This window comes from Trematomus bernacchii, unplaced genomic scaffold (assembly GCF_902827165.1).
Source record: "Trematomus bernacchii unplaced genomic scaffold, fTreBer1.1, whole genome shotgun sequence".
NCBI classification, from domain to species: domain Eukaryota; kingdom Metazoa; phylum Chordata; class Actinopteri; order Perciformes; family Nototheniidae; genus Trematomus; species Trematomus bernacchii.
Window position 1 is genome coordinate 17,786,063 of NW_022987739.1, and position 18,651 is coordinate 17,804,713.

An 18,651-nucleotide genomic window follows, 5' to 3' on the forward strand; every position below is an offset into this window, starting at 1 on the left:
TTGCAATTGTTACTTACAGTTACAAGTAAAAAGCAAATATAAAGCTAGAGTATTTCCTTTATGAGGATTTGAAAGGCAGAACATTGGCTGTTATTGTTCTAATGCAGTATGCGTATGCTACGTTTACTATATGTGACTTTGCACTGGTCTTTTCCTGCTCTTATCCAGAAAGTGTGTGCACACATAGACTGGATTACCTGTACAGGTCGGCTTCTGGTTGTTGACACTCCACCACAGCCTGCAGAGCCTCCAGTTGGGTCACCGACTGACACACTGATGTCTCCGCCACAGAGAAGTGAGTCTGCACACATGAAACACACAAATACAGGTAAATCAAAGAGAAGCATTCTATATATCGATACATTTTTAGTTTTAAGGGGACATTTTTATACTAAAGACAGAGTGTGACCACATGTGCAATCTTGGACAAAATTATATATACCGGTAGTTAGAACATAGAGCTTTGTTTTATGAAGCCAGTTGCACTGAAGATTTAAGAAGGGCAACCATACAGTGCATCGACTGTAAAATCTGTACCATAGTGTGATGGTGAGATGCAAGCAACATTTGTTTTACTACATTTCTCTAAGGAGAACACATATATACATTTGTGCAAATGTGCCAGTGTGAGCCAACAGGTGTATATCCAACTGCAGACCTTAAGCAAGATGTTCCTAAAATAATTAGGTTTAGGTGATCGTTGAAAAACAGCAACAAACCAAACACTCTCGTGACAGTGCAAAGCCAGGCGGAGCAACATAAAAAGGCAAAACATTATTAAAGTAATACTTCAACTATGTCAACTATTCAGTTCACGTAGACATGCAAGCAAGCAACAAAACACAGCCAAGCAATACTGAATACACCCATCTTTTTACACTTGTAAATGTGCAGAGCAGCAATAATAAGTAGGGCATAAATAAACACGAAGACACCATTTGGGACCGCTGTTAGCTTTCTATCCATCTGACCTTCCTTAACCCCCCACATATTCTGACACAACCAAAAACAGCTGAGCCCTTTTTGTTCATGTATACTTGGACGGATAAACCTGATCCAAAAATACTGTAGCTACAGAGTTTTGGAACAAGCACTCCTGGGGGAGAATAAAGAGCATCACTGTTCTATACATTGCAGAATAAAAACAGCTGCAGCAATGAATAAATATATCAAAAGGGGCAAAGATTACGCCAACACATTTCTAGGGCAACCTAAAGAACCCACTATGCTGTATAAATAAACTATAACAGAAGCAGCAGCATGTCGTTAGAGAGGTAATTAAGCAACACGGCCTCTGGCAAGACTGTAGGTGTGAGGGTGAGGGTGAGAGTGAGGGAAGGAGAGGATGTTCTGAATTAGGACGTGCAAAAAATTGAAACTATATCATTGTATCTGAGTAACTTAAAGGTGTATTTTTAAGAGATGCAAACACCTGGCACAGACACAAACTGGCATTGGTCATGTGACCTGATGTCTGCCAATCCAACAGCTTTAAAATGTGTCTTTTAGATGCATTGCCTCAGAGCACAATATGCTGTATAAATAAACTATAACAGAAGCAGCAGCATGTCGTTAGAGAGGTAATTAAGCAACACGGCCTCTGGCAAGACTGTAGGTGTGAGGGTGAGAGTGAGGGAAGGAGAGGATGTTCTGAATTAGGACGTGCAAAAAATTGAAACTATATCATTGTATCTGAGTAACTTAAAGGTGTATTTTTAAGAGATGCAAACACCTGGCACAGACACAAACTGGCATTGGTCATGTGACCTGATGTCTGCCAATCCAACAGCTTTAAAATGTGTCTTGAAGATGCATTGCCTCAGAGCACAAAGGTACACAACATATTGGTACTCTTCCAAGACTTGTATTGCACATTATTACTATAACTTCATATGCTTATATAAACATTTATTTATTTAATTCAAAAAATTGTGCAACTTTCACAAAACCTAATTTCCCCACGGAATTAATCAAGTATTCTAATTCTGTTCAAGACCTATAATATCACAATAAAAAGAACCAGGTTTTTATGAGTGGCATGAGGTTGCATGCACTCAACCCTGTTATCAACAAGATTTATATCCTGCTGTTGGTTTTGCAAGACTCCACTGATCTGCAGTAACGACAGAAACGCAGCAATGCAAGGGAGAGAGGAAGAGGGCTGCAAGTTAAAAAATAGTTTTGGCAATGTTTTACGTGGAAAGCGCACCTGTAAGGCTAATCAGTAGGCTAGTGGAGTTTTGCAATTTTGGATCACTGGATTGGTTGTGGATATGCAGCAGTCTTGTTCACTAAATAAAATATATGTTCCTGACGCAAGTATAAGGAATAGGCTGTCTATTTAAAGTTTTAAATAAAAAACTGATACTCTCACGTATACTCCCAAATTGAATATATCACGCAGCAGACCTTAAGGTTGGTTTCTCCATCGAGGCTGGCTGTGGTGATGTGACAGGTGCCGTCCTCACGATCTGAAGACAGCAGCGCCAGGTCAGCTGGGAACGTCTCATCTTTAGCCACTCGGACAATGTCCCCCACCTGGATGGACACACATCAAAGTCAATATTGGTTAAGTGTCCAACATTTTCTTTAACCGGGTGTTGAATTGTATCAAAGTCTGCATTTTCATAATATCATTTAATGTTTTCTGTGATGATTCCACCGTTTCTTATTATTTATATATTAACACAGACAACAATTCATTGTGTAGCTGGCCAAAAACAGGAAGAACACTATGGAAATCCAAGTTTATACAAATATACAAATTAGTTCTGTTTTTATTGACATCATTATCCTCTACTTCTATATGGACCAGCTCTACATAAACACCCCGAGAATCAGGAATTTAACAGCCAGGCTTGAAGTATGTATGTCTGTTGGCTATAAGCTGTGAACAATGCTATTTGTAGGTGCTTTTAAGAACACGTTTTACAAGATGTAATGTCCTGTTCTCAAACAAAGAGCAAAGCTTTGAACTTGTATGACTGGTATAAACAAGGTTCCTTTAGGGTGTCGTTTTTGCCGTCTTACTCTGATGTTCTTGGATTTTGTCTGGACGAGACATCCACTGCGAACCACAAACACTGGAGCCCCGTTCACTTCGTTGTCTGCCTTGTGTCTCAGCCAATCCTCGTAGCCCTAGAAAATACATTTGTTGAATATTATTATTATTGATCAACTGTACTGAAAATTATTCTAAACACACCTTTTCATATCAATGCCAAATGCAGTACTGGTTAGGTAATAGAGATCCTTAACCAACAACAACAGCTTTTTAATATTTGTATGTATTTTTATTTTGTGGCTAATGACACTAAAAGGAATGCATTTGAATTCAACTGAATACTAAACTAAGTTGAAATGGGTTGGCTATCTCAAGTCAACAATTTGATCTAACTTTAATGTTATGCACTGTTTGTTAGTTCCACATTGTCAGCCCAATAAAGAGGAAGCAACCATATGCTGATTTCCTCACCTGTTTTATGGCAGTTACTGTGATCACAAAGAAGAGAGGCAGGCCACTGGTGACAGGGGAAGTTGGGGTGTCTATCATTAGCTGGAAAGACAAATACAAGAGGCAAGTTTGAAGATAATTAATTGAGGTGCAGCAGGTAGAACATTGAGAGACTTAGTTAAAGTGGGTGTGCCCTATCAGAGAAAACAAGTGAACTAGAAAGACAACAGAAAGAAGTAGAGGCAGATGTGTGAAACAGGAAATCCCTATAACTTCCCTCCTATTCTCGTAGGTTAACTGTCAGTTTAGATATAAACACACTCACACTCAAAAAGGGATATGAAAAGCTTCAAAGGCAACATTTACTCGAGCTGACACTCAGATTACCCAACCTCACATGAATCATTGAATAGCTGTTATTTTAGAAAGTTTAGGTGTCCCAACACTAACCCTAATCCTTCTCTGCAAATGTTTAAACAAATCTTCCTCAAAGTACTACTTTACTCATAAATCATTCATTCACAAACACATTTTCAATTTTGTTTTGTGGCCTTTATTGAATAGTTAATAGTATAGAGAGGCATGAAATAAGGGGAGAGCGTAAGAAAAAGAGAGAAGGATATGTGCTCAAACCGGGGACTTTGTGGTTCTATGGTATGTGGTTATATTGTTCCACTCTGCCACAAGTAAAAAACTAATAACATCAGCTTATAATAGTTTAGAGAGGCACAGGACAAGGAGATACAGCACAATGTCCTTATATGGTTTCCCTCATAACAAATATATATTTAGCAACTATAGACAAGTGCAAGCCTTTTTCCTTCAAGGGAAACTACAACTGTTAAATTCAGTTTCAGAATTACGGTGGTGTGCAGTTTAGATCCATATCCGGCCAAAATGTCATCACTTTGCCCTTATATCCTACTAGACATTTGTGTTTATTTTATATTTAGCATATTAATGCTTGAGTTAACGTCAGACACTTGTGTTGTGAGGTTAAAGTGACCTTCAACCATCAAAATCTATCCAAAAGTGGACATTGTGCCAAATGTTTTAATTTCCTGAATATGTTCGAGATATCGCGACTACAAGAATGGGACGACAAACCTGAAAGCATAATATAAAACATAATAATAAAAAAGAACAATACGGAGTTCGTATTGAGTGACTGTAGGAGGTGAGACAAATTTGAACTTAGAAAAATTGTGTGTAATGTATTGTTTGAAAAAGTCAGTTAACACCCTATGCAAAATGTGTTTTACATAAACTATGATCCAAGCTGAGAACTCCATCTAAAAAATCTAACAAAAGCTTTATGTTCACAATGTCAAGATGAGGTCCTCCACTTAGCGATTTTATACAAGTCTGACTTCAGCTTCACTGACGGGTGAGTGGGTGAAAAGAGAGGCTTTTTAGACAGAGTCAAGTCGATTGCTCTGGCTTCACTACACAGGCCCAAATAAATCAGGAGCAGGCTGAACATTTGAAAGCCAAATCTGACTTCAGCACAGGCTGACTGATGCAGAGTGAAGGCCTAACGCCTCGGGTAGATGTAAAGACACACATATTACTTAATGTGTTGGTGTAATGTTTTAATTCAGAGGCAGACCTGTCCTGATACTTGTCCTTAGTAGTCTATGAGTCACTAGCTTACTCGTGTGCAAACAGACAAACACACATTTGTAATTCAGGGCAGGGAAACTAAGGTCGCACTTGACTTGTCATCTGAGGGGAGTACGTGTAGCTGTAAAAAAAGAGTTATGGGTGTGTTTGTGAGTGTTATTACCTGTACAAGGAAGATAATGAGAAAATAGAAGTTGGCTATCCTTCTGAACTGCTCGAACAGATTCTTAGGGATGAAATTCCAAACTGTGTACTGAAAGAGAAAGAAAAAAACAACTTTGAGTACAAATGCTATTTAGGCAGGGTATCTGTGGGTTTCAAAAAGATATATTTGAGACTCTTTTTCCGCCTTCTTGAATGCAAAGAGCTAAGTAACAAGTTAAATATACAAACAAATACACAAGGCAGATACAACTACTCTATTTATGAATATGATGTAAGCAGGCAACAGAAAATGCTGAATTTGAATAAATACTTGTTTTATTTATACATTTTCACATTGTTCTCATACTTCCTTCCTTTAACAACAGGTACATTGATTCTTCTAAATGAAACAAATATGTACCATGGCATCAGTCAATTATGTTTCTGACATAAACATTGTGGGAAGTGGTAAAGGACTTCAAATTTACATTTTGATTAACCATTAGATTATGAATAGCTGATGTTGTTTTTCTGCATGTATTTTTAATACCCTGCTTTCACCTCATTAAGGTGAAGATCATCACTTTGGTTCAGAGTTAGAAGAAACACTAACCTTGTTTTTAGGGGGGGCAAATTCTGTCACTTAAAATGCATGACTTAAATTGAATTTGATTCTAACCCAAGACATTAAACACTACTTTCATCCATTGAATCAACTGCCTTATCACTGACATGCATCCCTGCTGTTGATGGTAGCAGCCTTTTTGGATTATGATCCTTTTGTTCATCTTTCATCTGAACTACTAATCCCCTCACAAATACAAACGTTTATTTTTGATCAAAGTTGATCCTCTTATCAATAAATCATGCTTCACTTCTTATCTCTCTCCCACCACTCCAGAGCACCGGATACTTTTTTTAACACTGGTCAAGCTGCAAGAAAGCAGTGTATGTACGTGACACTTTTTATTTCACACATTGTTGCTGTCACTGCTCAAGCATGCAACATGTCATAGTTGATGTTTCTTAAAAAAAGAAAGCAGTGCCCTCATAAATAAGTGAACAGTGGTTCCATCACTTATGTAATTTGCACTCTTGGCTTAAAATGAAAAATCCTAACATTTTGTGGTTATGACAGAATTTGAAAATAAAGAAAACATCTCAAGAAGTTAAGACATTTTCAAGAACAACATCCTTACCTTATTTTCTAATGTAGACAATTGTACATTAATCTCATTGACTGCCTAACATAATATCCTGTAGTGTGATAACAACATGTGGAAAACACCAATAGTGGTTCGATCAACATTAAGTACCTTGGAGGAGATGATTCTGTTGTCGGCAAAGCGTTGCGGTATGTAGTGGCCATGCTCAGGGAAGCGGTTTGCTACATAAATCGTCCTGGTGTCACTTTGATGGGGGGGGTCAAAGCCCTGAGGGACGGGAGGACACATGAGAAGAGAGAGGGAAGAGGGTTGGGGCAGGAAAGAGGAACAAACGGAAAATATGGGGAAAAGGAGGGAAAGCTGGTTACTTACAACTCTTAGTACGTTTATTGACAGAAACGACTACAAATACAATGATAATCAATGGAATCATATTCAAACTAAAATGAAAAGGTCCCAATAATACTGCATGTTTCTCTAGGTTTCCTTTGAAATGCACATTAGTGAGCAGCCAGATAATATGTTTAGGGTGGTAAAAAATGCTTGACCAGCAAGTTTGTTTCTGGTAATTAAAAAAAATTAGTAGACAAAAATTCAATATATGTCTATGAAAGCGAGACCATTTTTAGGTCAGGACATTCATTAAATCCAGAATAAAATAATAGCCCTACTCGAATACATACAGTATAGCCTAATACACGTACAATTCAAATGGGGTGAAGGTAATCAAAACTACACTAAAGAATTTGGCAAAATATTTATCAGTTTTAGTCAATTCACTCTCACACACACTCTATTACCCAATACATTACCAAGGAATGCGACAATTGCAATCAAAAACTGGAAATGTTATGAGGATTATTATTATTAATATTATATATATATATATATATATGGGTGCATACCGGTTCCCGGTATTACCGAAATACCGGTTACTGGTGGCTACGGTATACCGTACTGAAATCAGATCCGGTTTATTTATTTATTTTTAATAAAGTTAGGCGTAATATCCTTAAACTCGCGCCCAAACCGCCAGCCAATCAGATCGCGCGTCTTGCAAAAGCTTCGGTGATTGGCTCGATTGCCAAGCAACGCCCTTCACCTTCCTCCTGAACGTCTGAGCCTTTCGGTTAGCTTTTGTTTTTTCATTAGCTCGATGTCGGCACGAAAATCTAAAGTGTGGCTGCCAGTCTGAATGGTGGGGTCTGTAACCACTGCAAGAAGTTTATTTCTGGGAAAGGCGGCAACACATCCAACCTCTCAAAACATTTGCTACTGTCACATCAAATCAGAGTACAGGAATGTACAGTCTTCAAGCCTGTGTTGTCAAACGTGTTTTTCATTGTTTGTTCAGTACTAAAAGGTTGAAGTCCCACAATTAATTCTAATATTCATTTGACATGTTAACTATATCATAAAGCGCTTCATGGGAGTAATTGCGGGATGAACCCATTGTTCCCTTATGCAACATGAAAGTATCACGATATGTATCGGTCGAGTATCGGTATCGTTCAGTGGTATGGGTATCGTAAAAAAGTCAACGATATGCATCCCTATATCTATATCACGTCTTAGATAAACAGTTTCTGATTGAATTGTTAATGTAGCAGATGTTCTGCTATGTATAACATTCTGTTGCTAAGGACACCCTGATCATAGACTCTTGGGACCAGGTCCAATCATATAAATCCTCAATAAGAGGTTGGGTACATTTAACAACACTACTCCATCAGCATCACCTTGGAATATTTATTGAATAATTGTTATTCTATATTGAAAGGTGCATGAACGGTCCCCAGTAAAGAAAAGAAAGTAGAAGGACAAGAACAAGAGGGGAGCAAAGGCAACAGAGGTTAAAAGCGACAAAAAGCAGGAGGACAGGGAAATCAGCCAAATTGAAGAAGACAGCCATGAAGTGAAAACTGAACCGAACACGGTGCAGGCTATGGGAGTGTTTTAAGTTAATTGAAAATATATGTCAAGAGGATTCAGAATTACTGGGCAGAAAACATCAACCAGTGTTGCTGAAATGTACAAAATGCATACTAACGAGAGAACATAGCATACTCAATGTTCAGTTACACAGCAATTGGAGCTGGAATAATTCTGAACTTGACATAAAGTTAATTGATCCTCTTAAAAACATCTATTGTTATGGTTGCAGTTCTAACCATTGCTACGTAGTAGACTACTTTTATTAGCCAATGTAATTCCATCATTTTTAAATCAATAAAATCATTGATAAAAATGTGTTTACATTCATCTGCAGAGCAACACAATGACATGCAATTGCCTTGTCTGTTCTTATATCATTTCCTGGTATTGTCCTGTGTCACATACTCGACCCGAACGCTATTCTAAGAAGGTTAAAGCTCACAATAACTTGCAAACTGCTCTATGACGTCTATGACGTCTATGACGTCACACACACACAGCACACACACACACACACACACACACACACACACACACACACACACACACACACACACACACACACACACACACACACACACACACACACACACACACACACACACACACACACACACACACACACACACACACACACACACACACACACACACACACACACACCACACACACACACACACACACACACACACACACACACACACACACACACACACACACACACACACACACACACACACACACACACACACACACACACACACACACACACACACACACACACACACACACACACACACACACACTTTCTGCTTCACTCTATCAAGCTCTCCATCTGCTGCTGGTTTCATATTGTTTATTATTTAATAAATTCACTGGGTCAGTGTATCAGTTTTAAATATTGCAGGGAAAAACTGTATATACAGAAACAGTCACTGAGCTTCAAGAGGAAGAGCTGCTATTATCTTGTGTTGTCGTTTGTGACATGCACACCTCCAGTGCATCATCAAAGTAAAACCACATGTATACTTAAACCTCACTGTAACTAGTGTAGTGACATTTTAAAACTCACTGTGAATAACAAAACCTCACACATTTTTAGGAGATGATTAAGCCTTTTTTAACCTTCTCAGTGCGACTATTAAAAACATTTAAAGGAACATCCAGACTCACAATGAAAGTGCCCACAAAGTACTGTATTCATAGTTTAGAGCTTCCCTAAAACTTGACTTCACTGCTGGGGAAATAGAAATCTACCAAATAACACCACTGTTTGTTAACACCGGCTGCTAGGCATTTCCCACGAGGTGGTCACATTGAACTAAAAATAAAACGTCTTTTTTTTCCGGCTTCAGTTTTTGTGACATTGTGTTAAAACTGCATATATAATTGCTGTTTAATATGCACTTTGAAAGGCCACACCTGTCAGAAAAAAAGCTGCACACTAACATGGATTTAACACATTTTGAGTGGAATAAGCAAACTCTAATGTTTCTTAGTTTACACTTAACAGATATTAAGTGTCACAGAATAGCAAAACAACCTACAGTATATGACACAGTAATTGCAGACACTGACAGGAAGTGAACTTTGTAAGCCATAAATGGCTACATCTCACACAGTAACTGTTGAGTCACTGACATTGATCAACAAGGAGAGCGATTATGATAATTGTGCACCTTAGGACAGTAAACCAGTGAGTCAACACAACTTTGACATGACTACAGCAAGGACCTAGTGGTTGTAGGAGGGCGTTTTTTCTTACTCTCCTCCCAGGTTTTCAGACAGTCTCAGTAGTCGGAGATTAGCACACCACCACATAAATCAACCATCAGTTGTGTTGCTTAATCATTAATATCTTTGCACACAATAGCTTTGGTTATCTTTACTGCTGGCTGAGTAAATACCTAACAGCCAGGTGTAACTGTAACAAAGATGTGGCCTTGTGAAATTAAGGGAAGCACCTCTTCCAAAGGTTTTGAACACACTGCAATGCATAATAAAGTAATTATTGTCCGTGCTTTAGTGTGGGGCTTCACAGTGAAAAAAACGATTAGCTTGAGTTTTTGGTTCATCTTGTTGAACTTGCAAGTGAACATACAGAGGATGGATTACATCCATGGTAATTGAAGTTCATAGATCTATAGAACAAGACAAGAATTGGTTAAGATGACAAATTGTTTCCATTGGCTAGCTTCGCCTTTGCTACTTTTCTTCTGTTCTCTATCACCACCAACAAAGATATATGCACGATCGAAAAGGCTAACGTCTAATGCAGCTTCTTTTTTCAGATTTGCGCTGAAAGATCTCAAACAGCCTGACAGTAAATGACATGCAGTGTCTTGTATCCTGGTGTGACCATACATATACCATAAAACACTCTAATTAGTCCAGAGCCAATCTTTCTGTCACAACAACCATACAACATGTTCCTCACGCTGCATATATCAAATACAATAATGCTTCACAATTAATCGCTTCATTAGGCAAATAGGTCTCACATTGCCTGTATATAATGAAGGCTAAATGCTGTTGTAATATGCTAATCGATAGTATATTTGCATCACTCACCAGACGAAAATACAATGATAATCTATTGATTGGCTGGTTGAACATTCACTAGCCATTGGGCTGAGGGACAAGAAACTTTATTTAGCAGTCCGTTTTGCCAAACTGCATTTAACTTTTACAGGTAAACTGCGATGTTTTCCTTAAAGAGGCATTGAAATCACCAAAACATAGGACTTTAAAATGGGGAAAACATAGAGACAATCAATTGAGCATATTGCTCATTCCCAAGACATGCATGCTATCATTTATCTCAGAAAACAACAACATGACTCACTATACATACAGCCAAAACCGCATCCATTCACTAGATTCAGATATCTACAATATATACACCTCATTGTGTTGCACTGTGACCTAAGATTGTCATTGTCATAACTACGCTGTAGCTATGCACACATGACAATAAAAGCCTTGAAACCTTGAAACCTTGAAACCTCCGATGCACGACTACGGCAACCTGGTCCCAATATGGTCATTATATTTTCATTCAATTCAAAGCAGGCTATTACTTTTGTGTTTGCCTCTGTTGATAATATGTATATTAATATGTATATTATCAACAGAGGATGTACATGTATGTATGTATGTTAAACTTTCAGACGATCTTGAACACCATCAAATGTTCAATGAGCAGCAGTGATGATGAGCCAGAGACCTAACATGAACTCTGCTAGTGCTAGATTCAGTACTTTGGTACAACCTCTCTAGGTGGAAATTATTGAGTAGAAATGTCTGAAAACTGCATAGAGCTGAGGTCATAACCTGGCTGATGGATAGGTACGACTGGCACTTAACCTATCCGTTTCATTAAGTACAAGCAATGAGGTGTACAAGCCATTTTTGATTCCCCCAAATACTTATACTAATCAAAACAGTGAAGATGGATATAACAAGTTAGACATTGATTTTAAAGCTTACAGACTGTGCAACCAGGCTTATATTTATTACCAGTAAGAAGTTAAATAAAAGGTATATCAGACCTTTTCCAACTAAACTTTAGAAGTTTAAGTGTCCTAATTTGCTATAAACTTACACAAAATAACAGGCCTCTTTGTCATTTTTATTGCAATGACAATATATATATAAAAATAAATAATACTGACAATACAGCAATCATTTTAATGTAGCTTTCTAGTAAACCCTCTTAAAATCAGACTTTTTATTTTATCCCTGACTCTCGTGCCCCCATCAATTTGAAGGCAGACAGGTAATTACACCTTGCATAAAGCCTTTTGGGAATTCTTGCATTGCAAAGCCTAATACTTCAGAACCACTGCAGAGCATTGAGGCGTATCGTAGATTAAGAGGCCTTTAATCAAAAGCCTAATCAGAGATGTAAAGAGGGAGAGAGGAAGTCGCAGTAAGAGCTGCAGCACAAAGAGGAAGAGCGAGAGCTACAGAGGGATGTTTGCAGTCAGATGCGGTGAGGTGCTGCTTTTGACCGTATTACTTATGACAAGAGCTAACAACATGACCACAGGCATGACAGAAAGATATCTAACAACATGTGGCATGACATGGATAGCCTTAAGAGCTACAGATGATATGGAATTAAACAATTGTATCAAAGGTGGCATGGGCCAGTCAATATTCAAATGTTTTTCTACTTCAGATTTTGGATTATTAGGGTTGCTGGAACATGTCCAAATGTGATCCTGAGCACGAATGTAAGTGTGTTGGATATTCTGTTAGCTCAAAGGGCTAAGATGCATAGTATATAATGGTATGTTACAAATACCAACTGACATTTACATCACACACACACAGAAAGTTTATTATCATTTTCCTCATATAAACTTGCAGACACGGAGACCTGATATAAGTAATGCATCAGTGAGCATTTTATAACCGCTAGTTTTCTTTTGTTTTTCTAAAATAACATCATGAAAACATTGGTCTGCATTACCAAGCAATGACTATGTTTTTTTATATATATCTGTTGTAATTTATTGTCTTTTATTGTGATTGTAGTAATGTGTTTTTATTACATGTACAGCACTTTGGCTCGACCAAAAATCGCTTTTAAATGTGCTTTATAAATAAAACTTGATTTGATTTGATTTGATGTTCAAAGCCCTCCTCTCTTGGTGCATTGAAGCAATATCCAAAATCCCTTATCACTCGCAAGCCATGCCAAAGACAAGCTTTACATTAGAGTATGCCTATGGGAAATCTAAAGTTAGGAAAAGAACGTTTTGTCTGCGTTGGGCAACGGACAGGAATAATATATAGTGACTCCCTATAGGAAATAGTGACTAGCACAAAAGGTTCCTTTGTGATACTTGCAGAACAGGATGTCAAAAGGTCTTCTAAGTTGCTTGCACTGTAATTTGAGTTAGTCTTATATGTTATGAATGCATTACTAGCATGATGTCAGCACTGCTGGTGGGAGAAGAGGGATATTAAAAGCCTGTCATACTGCCCATTAGGACTCACCCTCATCTCTTCCTCTTTTCTGCTTTATGTCACCAGCAAGACACTGATAAGGAGCATATGAGGGAATGACTATCCCTGCAGTACCTTCCAACTGATATAAAGGTCAGACAAATGCCCCCTGACAAACTTTTTCATTAGGTTAGTTGCATTTTAATTACACTTTTAATTAAATAGGCAGGTCAATTATGTGGGATGGGATGGGTCAAATGAACAGAGTTATCGCAAATTAGGAGGAGGCTACTATTTTTATGGAGTTTAACTCTCTGAGGTGCTCTTCGAAAAAGACAAAAATTAACCTCTATTAGTGGAAAGAAAAGATTTACCAACTTGCAGCTAAGCAAGTGTCACTCTAACCCAACTTAAGTACAGGGTGAACTCAGGGACTAAGGAATGGGAGCTCAGACACACTATAACATTGATTAAACTCACTGTCTGTGGTGACATCAACAGTTGGACCAATGTCATGACTAATCCCATTTCATTCATTCACATGGGCATGCCCGCTCACATGCTCACACACCCAAACTAACAGTCACACGACTTTCATTAGAGTCAAGGCAGGTTCTTATCCTAAGTTTACTCTGACAAACATACTAAAACAATATAAAGTTCATTGTGTCATTGCAGCATGATTGAAACACACATTATTCATTCCTCCAGCGAAATTAAACTATTGACATGTAAATCACTCTGTGCTGCTCGTATTGTTTTAAACCTGGATCAGGCAGGGCTCTCATGGATCATTTCGGACGTTTATCGGCACTACCTGTGCCTTTGCCTATCGAGGCGTGGCGTCACCACACAGCCATGTTTGTAGGCAAACAACAGGTGATGACAGCAAATACAGGATGCTCTCTAAACAAATGATACTCCCGAGATCGTTAAGTTACTGTTCATGTTTTCCAGTCCATACAGATGTACACTATGAAGTTAATTAAAAACACACCGCCGATCCAAAGATGTCGTTAAAGTTAATATAAGAAACGCTAACTTTTTTTTGTTTTTGCTTGTGAGTTGAAACTACTATGTGAACAGCTGTTACACGTTTATCAGCTCTATTTAGAAATAATAAGCCATTCTAAGTGTATTAATGGTGAGTAAACGTTAATATTTAAGTTTAACCCACTTGAAGGTTAGTTAGCAGTTAAACTTTGCCAAGTTTGACATCGTTAGCCACTTAGCTAGCTTTAACTCTTGTGTTTATTATTAAAATAAGTCTGTGTTAAAAATGGTAACAAACTTCAAATGAACTCAGAAGTGCACTTTAAGCGTATCCCAGTGGATTTGCTGTTTAAGTTTTAACATGAACATTAGTTTAGTAACACAATTTCAGCTAATTAACCGGAGCTAACTAGGAAGGTAGCTAACATTACCTACACCTGACTGTCATCACAGCGAGACCAACACAACATTGTTTTGGACACATCGGCAACAGCTATATCGCTAGGTTAGCTTGCTAAATGTTACCCAAATAAAGTTTATACATGTTTCCGTGAGCTACGAATTGCATTAGACGAGCACTGCTGTGGGCTAATGAGGACTAGCTTAAAAAGAAAGGTAGGAGAGCAGGTTTACCAGCTGTTGTCGTATCCACCGAAGCATCTTAACAAATACGTTAGGAAGTAGACAGCACAGTCGCTAGCCCAGCGCTAGCAACTAGCTACTCCAACAAAACCGTCCCGAAACATAAATATTTCCCCCCAAAGGCAGCTCTCCTCGGCCGCATTACGCGACACATTCATGCAGTATAGGTGTGCAAAAAAGGTAATCCGGTCATTCCTATTCCGCGGTAATGTCGGACAAATGTTCCCCGGTGAGAGTGATCGGCTGGCCACGGAGTCCCAGAGAGCTGCACTACATCTCTGCTCTGCCACGACCAGTTCCCCCTGCCAGCTCTCAGCTCATTGCAGACTCTGGCTGCTCTCTAGCGGCCTCTCTACGCCCCCTGCCTGTCTGCACTCACAGGTGATGGATGAGAGGAAAGACAGAGAGAAAAGACTTCATGTAAAACTACAAGTATCATTTAATTAAACATATAGACATGATATATTATCTATATAGGTTAAGATTAGGCTGGATAACTAAATAGGCAGGCAAATGCCCTTAAGTCAGTTTGGGAATTGGTTTGGGTCATTTAATTGCAATTTTGTTTTGTAATATAAAAATATATACTTAGAAATCTCAAAGGATTTAATTAGGTGCGATAATAATGTGCCATGTTGAAATCTCATGTTAATGTCAATTATTAACATCTGTGCTTTTCTTATGTAAACATTTCTGCACTGAGATAAAGGTATATCAAGGCCATGTCTTGTATAGGGGCAAAACAAATTATATAAACTTCATTATATAATCTGATATTGATGATATATCTAATCGCTAATGAAACCCTGTACATTTGTTTTGTCCGTGGGTCTCCAAGCAAGTAGTTTGGCCTTGTAATTACAACATCTGAAGATGAGAAATTCTCATCAGACATGAGTATGTTAAGTGAACGTTTGTCTCCTCCTTCATACTGTTCTGAAATGCCCTGAAGATTCATCATATATATATATATATATATATATATATATATATATATATATATATATATGTACTGTATTGCAGTGTCACTAATGAATTGCAGTGTTCACTGCAATGGAAACATCATACTGCATACATCAAATAGTGATAATGCAAGGCCCTGAGTCATATCTAGATTGCATACTAAGCACTTTTTCAAGTTGTTGAATATTATTTGACATAAAGCCAATAGAGCGAAGACTTAAAGTGGATTTGCTCTCTCTAAATGTGCTTTGGATATCTTAAGCCAGAGGGAATTCGTTTTTCATCTCCTGCAGCAAGCCCTAACCGAACATGACCTAAAAAACTTTTCCTTTCACATGAATTCCCTTGCTCATTTTCTCTGATTGATTGTGTGGCTCCTTTTCAGGATGAAACATTATAAAAACGTAGAACAAAAAATAAAATGGTAGCGTACTACAAAAAATGATTTTTTTATCTGGATAAAGCATGTGTATACTCTTCTCCTTAAACTTTCAGCATGGCTGTCCCGTCCCCCTGTTTTCCCAGAATTTCTATTGTAAAGCATCTCACATAAAGTGAGGTTATCCTTGTGTAACTGGCTCTCTCCAGTGATTAATCCATTCATGTCCCCTCCCTTCTCCAAGGCGTAGCTGCAGTTCCTCCAAATCAGTCAATAATGTATATACAATAAATAATTACACGCAAGGGAGGATGACGTCAGCATGTCTCAATAACATGCAAGGTTTGACAAGACTGCATGCTTTCTAAATTGATTGTTGTATATGATTGAAAACACTGAAGGGATTCTGCAGTGATCAATAGCAAGAAAAAGCAAATGGTAATGATCGTGTGTAATCAGTGTGTTTCAGCAGCTATATTTGGTGCAGAATATCTGCAGCTGCCCAGTAGTAAAGTGCTTTTCTCTCTTTATCGAGCCTCCTGAATGAAAAAGTAATCACACAAATGTATTTGAATAATTTCCAAACCTCTCATTTGCCCAATAAGGCAGTGAATCTCAAAGTTGGGTCAGTGCCAAGTGGGGTGTTTTACTTTAAATGATTATGGTATAAATCTATAGTTCAATAAGTAATATTATAATTTTAAAATAGCATTCTAATCAAACAAATTGTATATTATCTTAAACATCTCAACAACAGAGTTTTGCGATTTGGAGTGAAACATGTCAGTTCAAACTACTCTTGATATGTGTGTATGTGTTTCTGTGTGTTTTGTGTGTGTGTAATGTACAGACCTTTTCACTTTCGAGTCACCTTGGATCATATGTTTAGGTACATTTTGAAAATAAATTAATTGATATCAGTTGCAATGTATTATGGCTTTCTATGTTGGGGTGGTGCAAATATTTGTTTACATGTCTCCTATCTTTGTAATAGATTTCTCTTGTGTTGTTATTTAACACAACACATTTCTACAAGTGTATAAAATATGCTATGTCAAAACACTCCAAGAAACATACATACTGTATATATTAAAACAAACATTAAGAACCTCAGCCTCGATGCTTGAGTGATTCAACTCAACCCCACATGAACCCCAACCCCATTATAAAAGCATTTTTTTAAACAGGCAAAAACAGTGAAACTGAGCCAAACACCACCAACACACATTTATCTCCAGGATTGAAATGCTTTAGGTTACTCTATGAGTCAGCGCAGTAAGGCACTGACTCTGCACAACATCTTTTGTTGCAATCCCACTCATCTTTCACATACAATAGCCAAGGCCTTTTGGGTTTTTTCAACTATATCTGAAATGTCCCAACTCATCTTAAAAAGACAGCTTTACTCTGCAAATCCTATGGGTAATCCGCTATCTGTCTGCGTTTGAGTGTGAGCCATGATCCCAACAGCCCTGCCCATGTGACTGTCAGGGTAATCTCTGAGTTTCACTCATTTACATAACAGCACTGCAGCAGCAACATCTGGGAGCTCTCACCTCACAGCTGGATTGGATACAGTATGCCTGGCTTTGATGTGATTGGTTGGCAAGGAAGTGCATGTTTAGTTGTTGGTGTTAAGATAAAAACCTCACATCTATAAACTTTTACAGGGACTGGGAACATCCTTCCCTGATAACCTAGAAGTAATCTCATAGAATTACAGGGTGACAAGGCAACTAAAAGATGTGACGTTTTGTGTACATGTTGTGCTGTCGGAAAAAAACCTTCCATTTAATCCTTCTGTTTGGCATTTAATGTAAAGTGCTCAAATATATTATCCCTTGAGTCATGCACTTCTTTGCACTTGCCAGACCCTCTCTGTCCTGATATCATCATTTCATGTAGGCTTCATGAAGCATAAGCATAAGTCAGATCATGTACTGTGGTCACGCACAGTTGCTGCCGATTGAAACGCTGTATGCTTAATGGACATCATTGTGCCTCAGACAGGAGCAGACTGCTGGCCAGTGATCCATAATGCCCTTGATGTCTGCAATGTAAATGGATGGCACAATACCAGATAACGTCTGGCTGCCTTCCCATGTCTGCATTGAATTTAATTCCCGTTACACTGATATCCTACAAGTGCTTGTCATATTAAATGCTGTAGGCTAACAGGTTGAAATTATTCACCATACTGCACAGATAATGGTACAAATCCTGCATGTTTAGTGTGTGGGTTAAGCATAGCTCTGCAGTATGTTTAAAACCATTATAAAACATAAGATTTTTGCATGATGAGTCATATACAGTATTGAAATGCAAAACGGCGTCAGTTTAGACGTAATTCTGTCCTTCTGTTTACTTTTATTTTTGAAAACTTTATTTTAAATTGT

The 18,651-nt window shown here is 38.0% G+C and overlaps 1 protein-coding gene across 1 annotated transcript in view; it reads right to left on the reverse strand.

Annotated features, from left to right (window-relative positions):
* atp11b (ATPase phospholipid transporting 11B (putative)) overlaps nucleotides 1–15,208 on the reverse strand; it is a 49,591-nt gene extending 34,383 nt beyond the window's left edge. Inside the window, exons 1-7 of the mRNA XM_034147627.1 lie at nucleotides 14,905–15,208; nucleotides 6,538–6,654; nucleotides 5,241–5,330; nucleotides 3,476–3,556; nucleotides 3,031–3,138; nucleotides 2,410–2,538; nucleotides 198–301 (exon numbers count right to left, since the gene is read on the reverse strand). Coding sequence (XP_034003518.1) covers nucleotides 198–301; nucleotides 2,410–2,538; nucleotides 3,031–3,138; nucleotides 3,476–3,556; nucleotides 5,241–5,330; nucleotides 6,538–6,654; nucleotides 14,905–14,931 — 656 coding nt within the window. The 5' untranslated portion in view covers nucleotides 14,932–15,208. The remainder of the gene's footprint in view (nucleotides 1–197; nucleotides 302–2,409; nucleotides 2,539–3,030; nucleotides 3,139–3,475; nucleotides 3,557–5,240; nucleotides 5,331–6,537; nucleotides 6,655–14,904) is intronic.
* Between the last annotated feature and the right edge of the window lie 3,443 nt (nucleotides 15,209–18,651).